This window comes from Mus pahari, chromosome 3, assembly GCF_900095145.1.
Source record: "Mus pahari chromosome 3, PAHARI_EIJ_v1.1, whole genome shotgun sequence".
NCBI lineage: Eukaryota > Metazoa > Chordata > Mammalia > Rodentia > Muridae > Mus > Mus pahari.
Window position 1 is genome coordinate 65,139,723 of NC_034592.1, and position 8,902 is coordinate 65,148,624.

At 45.2% G+C, this 8,902-nt stretch overlaps 1 protein-coding gene across 1 annotated transcript in view; it reads left to right on the plus strand.

The window, feature by feature from the left end:
• The first annotated feature begins 3,969 nt into the window (after positions 1-3,969).
• Itga4 (integrin subunit alpha 4) overlaps positions 3,970-8,902 on the plus strand; it is a 73,184-nt gene continuing 68,251 nt past the window's right edge. The window contains exons 1-2 of the mRNA XM_021192709.2: positions 3,970-4,428; positions 4,763-4,884. Coding sequence (XP_021048368.1) covers positions 4,232-4,428; positions 4,763-4,884 — 319 coding nt within the window. The 5' untranslated portion in view covers positions 3,970-4,231. The remainder of the gene's footprint in view (positions 4,429-4,762; positions 4,885-8,902) is intronic.

Below are 8,902 nucleotides of genomic sequence, written 5' to 3' on the forward strand. Positions count from 1 at the left end.
ATATTTATCAGGGTACCAGAACGTAAAACATTAAAAAAGGGGAAATATTCATTATTTACTCTTGGATTCCTTTATTGAAATTCACAAGTACCCTCTGCCCTTTATCGTTCCATATTGTTATCTCTCACTAACACACAGCTAATGCTCTAAACATTTGCTGAACTACTGAATAAATAAACAGGAAATATGCACAGAAACAGCACCTAACACTGCTGTTAAGATAAAAGAATAGCACTTCTTGTTGGCAGCTTTACTACGATGGGGAACAAAGTCCCACAGAGATTGCTCCTTAAACCAACATTTAGACACACAATTCATTGTGGGGAAGGAGACACATTCAAAGGATAGATTACAGGAAGGCAGAGAGATGATAAAATTTTCTTTATGCATATATTATTATTTTATATTAATTGAAAACTTAATAAAAGACAGTTTATGCCACCACTTGCTAGCAGTGTCTTGCTGAATGCTCCAACAATACCTTAGACTTGACTGTAAAACACAGTCAACCCCCCAAAAGACTTCTCTCTCGAGCCTGCAATGTTCTGCCTACTCTCTCTGCAAGTTGCTTTTTGTTTTCCATTGTGCCATTATCTCAGCCACCTAGACTAAAAGTAACAGTGCCCTCCACTTTACCCTTCTATGTTACACTACATCACTGCAGCAACACACACACACACACACACACACACACACACACACACAATGTACTTCATCCACTCTTTCATTTTCCCTGTCTCGCATGTAGGACTCGGAATTGATTTTTGGGTCCGAATTACTTGTATGTGGTCACTTCCTCTACTCAGGCCATCTTGTATGACAGTCCCATTAGACCACAATACACTGTTCCCCCCGAACAAGCATGTTCTTTTTCTGTTATAAAGCGCTTGGGGTTAGGATCTGCTTTTATACATTTCAGTTCCCTTCCACTATGAATTAGTGATGCTCACGTAAGAGATGCCAGAAGATACCCATTGGGTGCCTACTATGTGCCAGCAGCAGCTGTGTGGCTGGAACATCAGCCACAGCTCCAGTTTCTCCTCATTCGAGCAAAGGCACAGGGAAATTAAACATGAGATTCCGATAGAAAATGAACAGAACAGGGAGGCTTTACATTGGATGGGAAGAAAAAAAATCTCTTTAGCAGGGGAGAAAGAGAGAAGGCCAGGAGGGAAGAAGGGAAGAGGAAGGGAAAGAAAAAAAAACATATGAAGTCAGAGAATGGCTGTGTGCCCAGGTAGAGGGTCAAGACAATCAAAGACCTGGAGGATGATGGAAGGGCCTTGGGGAACTTCAGGAATAAGGAAGAAAAGGGGTCTAAGGAGAAGGGACAGGTTTGGGATAGTCTGGGACTACATCACAAGGAAAAAAAATGAATCATCAAAGGAGAGTGCCACCGAGGAAAGAGAACATTAATTTTGGACTTTATAAAGCAGTTCCAAGGCCTTAAGGCTTGAGGCTTGTATGTGACTATCCTTTGAGCCTAGCAACTGCCACCTTGTGGAGGTCAGCTTGTCCCTCTTGCAAACTGATTATCCCAGATGGACCTGTTGACTGTTTAAACAACACATGGAGAAGGGAGGAGGGTCAGAGACCCTTCCCTGAATATCCAGTGGCTCCCTACCACCTGGTGTATGAAAGCCTGCTTGAGTTGCTATCCTTTGAAGGAAGGGCTGAACTATGTAATCTCCAAAAGACTGGGAATGGAGCTCCACTGATGCCTCTACAAGGAAGCCTTCAGTCTGTTGGTTTTCCAGGTGTGGCGTGTTGGGAAGGAGAACCCACATATTAGTAAGTAACTCTCACTTATGCTGTGTAAGAAACACAACAAACATATGGATTCCTGAGCTGGGTATGTCAACTTGACATACCTACAGTCACCTGAGAGGAAGAAATCTCAACTGACAAATTACTTCCATAAGATGTGGGCTGTAGGCAAGCAAGCAAGCAATCCTGTAGGACATTTTTTTTTTTTTTTCATGAGGTGATAGAGTGTGGGCAAGTCCAACCCACTGTGGGTGGTACCACCTCCACACTGGGCTGGTGTTCTTAGGCACCATAAGAAAGTTAGCTAAGTGAGCTACCAGAAGAAGCAAGACCATGGGTTCTGCATTAGCTCCTGCCTCCAGGTTCCTGCCCAGTTTGAGTCCCTGTTTTGGTTTCCCCTTAGGAACTATGATTCAGGATATCTAACCCTTTCCTCCCCCAGGTTGCTTTTGATCATGGTGCTTTGTCACAGCAATAGGAACCCTCACTGAGACAGTTCCCCAGGGGAAAGGCATTTCAGAACCATGCCTTGGTTTGCCAATGGGATGTTAGCACAAGGGGAGTTAGACATTATTTTCATCTTACCAATGGGAGGGGATTTTTAGCAACAGGGCTGTTTTCAAGTCCTAAGGGAAGGAAGGAGGGTTGCCTTAGCGTGTTGAATAATACTTCTGGAAAAGTTGCAAATTATAATCCGAATGATAGAAGTGAGGAGCTGACCATTAGCCACTGTACAGCTATCAGCCCAGACCAGGGTTTAACCATCCTTTCCCTGCCTGTGGGGCTCAGGAGGCACCTGCTTTTTTTTTATTTTTATTTTTTCAGTCCCTCAAGCAGGCTGACCGGCCCCTCCCTCCTGCCTCTCCTCAGAGTGTGTATAGCCCAACTCACAGATCCTTGCCTTCCAGCTCTCTTCAAGTGTTCTCAAACAATTAAGCTTTATGGAGTAGGGAACTTTTTTTTTTCTACCACCAGGCCAAAAACGTTGCTGGGTGCTCCTCCAGGTGTCCTGCAGAGATGATCTGACACAGTGAACAGCTACAGCTGTGGGCATGCGACTTTGTTGGTGTAACTGGCAGACACAGACTTTCTTTCTTTCTTTCTTTCTTTCTTTCTTTCTTTCTTTCTTTCTTTCTTTCTTTCTTTTTGTTTTTGTTTGTTGTTGTTTTTTTTTTTTTCATTTGTCTTTTCTTGTAACAAAGGTAAGAGGGCCAGCATCTCACCTGCTAACATTCACCAGCACTTGCTGCTGGCTCCAGCATGAAAAGCAGGAGCAGACGGAGAGTGGATGGGGGCGCGAGGAATGGAATATGGAGTGTAAAAGATAAATTAAAAATAAAATAAAATTTAAAAACCGAAAAGAAAAGCAGCACACGATTAGTATGTTCAGCAGAGGCCCATCTCCTGGCTCAAGTGTGCTGTGACTCTGATCTCTGGTGGCTTTTTAGAAGCCCGTTATGACCTTGTCTTATGCTGTGTCTACACATCTGGTGGCAGGTGTGTCCTGGGGTAACTGAGAGTGTCTGTGTACATGGGGACTAGTTATGAAGAAGTGAGCAAGGGGCGGAGTCTGCTAAGTGAGGCAAGTCACAGAATTTCCTTAGCTAGCCTGGGTTTCGGTGTTAGGCTATTGCCTGGCTTGCTCATGCATACATACTTTATTTAAGAGGAAGTGTATAGAGAGGAAGGAAGCCTGTATAAAAGGCTGCAGGCCTGGGAGTTTTGAAGAGACTAGCCATATACTTTTGTCATCAAATGCTCCCATAGGGCTGGGGCAGGAGGGGGGCAGCGGTTTTGGCTCCTTGCAAGCTGTGTAATTTCTGTATGCTACACAGCACGTAAGTGACAGAGGAAGTTCTGGAAGGTTCTCTACAGCCTTAGTTCCCAAATTATTGGCCACTGGGACTGGTCATGGAGGCCAGTAACTTGGTGAAGTCCCCCAAGGCTAGGCATCAAAGCCCTAGACAACTTTCAAAAGGGAATCCCTTGATCTGTTTTGTGTTCCCCTAAGGGTTATTTTTGCTGGGCCCCAGAAGCCAGAGCCACCCTGTGTGATGTCTGCCAGGGTGTGAGTCCATGCAACCTAGGTCCCCTAGCGCCCCCTACAGCTGCTGCGGGGCGGGGATGAGGATCGTGTTGGGGAGAGGGAGGCCATGCTGTGAGCCACTGCGCCACACCCAGGACCCCACCCAGATCCTAGGAGCACCCGGCCCCTGGCCCCGGGGCCACAGAAACGGGGCGTGGGCCAGAGCCTGAAGCATCCCTGGCCACTACGATCGCTCCGCCTGTGGCCACCAATTCCCCTCCTCCTCTGGCGTCCCTCTCTCCGCCCCTGTCGCCTGCCAGCACCGGACACGCTGCTGCACTTCATCTCTTGGGGCGCTCTTCTCTTTGGCCAACCGTCGCATCCTGTGCAACTCTGGTCAGTGGCCGTTTTGTGTTGAATGTTCCCCACCAAGAGCGCATGGCTGAGGAAGCGAGGTGCAGACCGAGGTCCCGAGGGATCGCCCTCCGGGAAGCGGTGATGCTGTTGTTGTACTTAGGGGTGCCAACCGGGCACTCCTACAACCTGGACCCAGAGAATGCACTGCTGTACCAGGGCCCCTCCGGCACGCTCTTTGGCTACTCGGTGGTGCTGCACAGCCACGGGACCAAGCGCTGGTGAGTGCGACCTCCCCAAGAGGCATGTCACAGCGCCTCCGCCTCTGGGATTCCTTGTCTGAATCAAACTTTCCGCCCTCCTGGGAGGTCAGAGAAAGTCCTGATTCAGCCAGCTGCCTCACTGGAGAGCCTTGGAACTAACTTATCTTGGGATGGCAGCCCCCGGGGTGCTCCTGGTACCTGGCTCCTGAGTCCTGAGTCTCCAGTGATGTGAAGAGGAGGTGGGCACCACTTCCCTTGCTGACCACTGCACAGCTGTCACAAGCCAACACGGGGCAGAGTGGGTGGGCAGACTGGTTCACATCTGAGCGAACTTGCATGGTTCTTGCTTTAGGCTCATCGTGGGGGCGCCCACTGCCAGCTGGCTCTCTAATGCCTCAGTGGTCAATCCTGGAGCGATTTACAGATGCGGGATCAGAAAGAATCCAAACCAGACCTGCGAACAGCTCCAGCTGGGTGAGTCGGGTCCCCAAACCAAGACATAATGAACTTTTTCTCCTTCGCGGGCTCACTGTTGGGCAAGTCCTGGAAGACACTATGATGCCAGTCTCTTCTGGTTTAAAGGGCGAGCTTTTCAATTTTAACCCCATGCCAGCTTGCTTCTGGGAGTATTTTCCTCTCCTTTGCTTGCAGCTGTAGATGATCTCAATATCTACCAAACCTCTTTCAGGGGATATGTCATAGAGTGGCTTCTGGCAAGCTACCTTCTATCAGTCCTAGAACTCTTTCATGTGTAAAATCTGCAGAGGACCCAGGCAGAGAGGGGTTTTGAGAATTGTACTTCTGTCTCCGACTTCTCAACTTTGTTCTAGAGTGAGCTGCATATCAGGGATAGAAACTTTGATTGAGCCTATATCCCGCCACTTAGCTGTTCTTTCTCCTCCTTTAAAAAAGACACTATATACCATAAAAGAACGGGAAGAAAAAATAGCATGCCTTTTGTTAGAATCATAAATGTAGGAGGTGTGACATATAATTACTAATTTTCCTCCCCTCAAATTCTCCTGTAAAGCGGGTCTGTCTTTCAGCCCTTGTTTCTGTCTTTATTTAGGTTTTCAGCAACTTGAGGAATGTGCCCTGATGGCAGAGGAGACAAGTGTCATGTTTCAAAGTCAAAAGCAAAGTTGCTGAGCACAGACGCATGGGGAAAGAAAGGGGAACTAATATTAATTTAGATCTATCTCGCCCTTAGTGCTGTTAAGCATGGCTGTGCACATTGCTCAATGTTTTCCCCTCCCAGCAGCTCTAGTGTGTGGTTGTACTGTTTCTGCTTCCCCAGGGCTCCCACACAGAGAGCTGTGGGTTCCTTCTTCAAAAGGACTTACGCAGACTCAGGTTATCACTTCAGGTATACATTTTTAGTGAAGCTAAAACTAAATGAAAGGTTTTGGTGTACTGTCTGGAGATATGGTACATTATCGATGAAGATGAGCTATGGGTCAGAATTGCTACTTTTTATATTTATCTGTAAGTGGGCAGACTATTTGAGAATACCTTACTTTGTCATAAACCTTTTATATTTGTCTTTGTTGTTTGCTTGCTTGTTTTGTTCTGTTTCTTTTCTTCGCACTTTTACCCCGGCACCCGTAAGAATGAAGGAGTTATGTGTGCACTGGACTAGGCTATAGCTGACACTAAAGTACAAAAAATTCTGGGAGTAGGAAAACACAGGGAGAGGAGGAAGAGGAGGAGGGGGGAGGAGGAGGGGGAGAGGAGGAGGAGGGGGAGGAGGAGGGGGGATGGGAAGGGGGAGGAGGAGGAGGGGCAGGACAAAGGGGAGAGGGAGAGAACAACAAAACAAATTTTACCTAGAAAAAAAAAACCTACTATGAAATTCTTAATTCTTAATTCTTTATAAAAGAGGAATGGGTGTCTGAGCATCATCAGGCATTCCCCTCTTTCAAGGGGCAGACCGGGGCTCATAGAAGATTCACAGACTTGTGCGTTCAGAATGGTTACCTTTTTTTAAAAAAGTATTTTCATTGCCTGAGAGAGTTGTGCAATGAATGAAGCCTTGATCTGATGATGGCGACTCCTCACAGGGTCTCAGGAGAGAGCAGTTTCTCGTCTGTGGTCCTGGCATTCTTTCTGTGACATTACAAACTCTGGTGGCTACATCCTGCCTAGAGGGCACTCCATCTATTTCTGGATGTTTGTATTTAACTGGAAGGGGATCATGTCCTGACATATTATATAAACTTTTACATGCCAGCAACTGTCAGTTAAAGGAAAACCTAAGGTCACCGGGGGCGTGGAGAGCAGAATTCATCACAGAGACATTTGAGTACAGTGGACACCTAGGAGATGGGAAGTTATGAGGTGGATGAATAAGGGGAAAGTAAAAGTTTTATAGTCATCAACTTGTTTGTTGGGTCAGAAGTAAGCCATGGTAAGCCAAAGTGACATTTTTTACCTTCAAGATTTGAGTCAACAAGAAAAATACTGAGATAAAAGAGGCACAAATGAGTCTGAGGTCCCAGTCAATTGAACGGCTACAGCATCCGCTATGGGAACACTCAGAAGAGTTTTGTAAGGGACTTGGCTGAACTTACTTCTCCGCGAAGGTTCTGAACAATACATTTTCAGTTTCTATGAGAAAATGGTTCCTTTATTAAGAACAAATTCAGAAGTAATTTAAATCTAGAAGGAAAAATACTGACACTAATGTCCAGAAAGAAAGCTAAAAATCACCAGTTGCTTAGCAGAAACATATTAAGATTGCAAGGTTTATAGACTATGCATCATTACTTATGAACATATTTCGTGTATGTATGTTGGTGAAGAAAGAGATGAGGGAGAAAGTTACCTATGTATACACAAAGTCTTCTGTACGTTCTGAGTGATATTATTTATATAATTAATTATAATCATATACTGTCTTATCTAAAATGTGGTTGATTATATTCTAAAGTTCGAAAATTCTTAGCCTATTCAGGAATGGTGGCACATATCTTTAACCCCAGTACTCAGGAGGCAGAGGCAGGTAGAACTTTGTGAGTTCAGTTCCAGATCAGTCTGGTCCATATAGCAAGTTCCAGGAGAGCCAGATCTAAGTTACAGTGAGACCCTGTCTCAACCTCTGCCCCACCCACACCCCAAATACTTAGCTCAGTATCAAATATCTACCAGACATTCAAAAATTAGTTGTTCTTTATTTATCTTTTTAAGACTATATATGACGTCTGCAATAAAATGTTATCAAAATAAGTAATTAGGCTCCATTCATAAACTAAGTAAAAAATGTTAATTGTATAAACAAAAATATAACAAATGGAAATGAAACAAAAATAAACATGAAGTCATTAGTCCATGAAAAATTGTTATACTAAGGTAGAGCTATTGGCAGTAAGTAACCTCTTGCCTCTGGAAGAACTTTACTTTTTATCATGGTTCATAAAGTGCCCAGTCATTTAAACTGTCCATTGGCTCTTCAGTTCCAAACATTCATCTGTGGTTGTTTCCAAGTCTCTCTAGTAGGTCAGATAAATGGCTGGCTCTGATAGATTCCTATGCTGTCCCACCCTAGTGTAACCTATGACTGATGCTACCACACACCATGCTGTATTCACTATAACCATAATCAGAGTTGAGCAGGAGACAGGAGTACTCATTTATCTAGCATGCTCAGGGGAGATGTTGGCAGTGCCCTCTCAACAAACTGAATTGGTGGCTGAGGTGACTGAGGGGTTGTTTATGCACCCCTGAGGGTGTTTTCTTCCTGTGTTCTCAGCCTCCCTCTGGCACCCTGCCTGCCTCTGTTGTTTCTTGGTTTCTTGTTACTTCCTTCCATGAACAAAAAAGTAGTCTCCCCTGGGGAGCACATAAGTCTACAGCTACTTGTGGAGACAGTGTCTAAGGGGGTCCTGATGGCTTCCATGGTTACCCTCTTCTCTGTCAGCTACTCTGTACCTTCACTGGGGGTTGTTCAATGAGTTTATTTGGTCACTGGTAGTTTCCTGAGTCAGGATGATAGAAATGACAACTCCATGAGTTCATTTAAGCATGATCTGTGCTTGAAATGCCAGTATTCAACAAAGCAGACCACAACACCACATCAATGATACAAAATGTATTTGTTTATCAAGACACTCTGGATTTTTTTTAAAAAAAAAGAAAGAAAGAAAGAAAGAAAAAAGACTTATTTATTTTCTGTGAGTACACTATCCCTCTCTTCAGACTCTCGAGAAGGCATCAGACCCCATTACAGGTGGTTGTGAGTCACCATGTGGTTGCTGGGAATTGAACTCAGGACCTCTGGGAGACAGTCAGTGCTCTTAACCAGTGAGCCATCTGTGCAGCCTGACACTCTGGGTGTTTAATAGTTTATAGTTACCCAAATAGAATCTCTCACTGTTCTTTGCTCTCTTCTCTCTCCATTTTCCCCCTTTCCCTGCCCCCTCCCTCCCCCCTCTCCCTCTTTCCTTCTCCTCCCTTAGTCTCCATGTGTGTGTGTGTGTGTGTGTGTGTGTGTGTG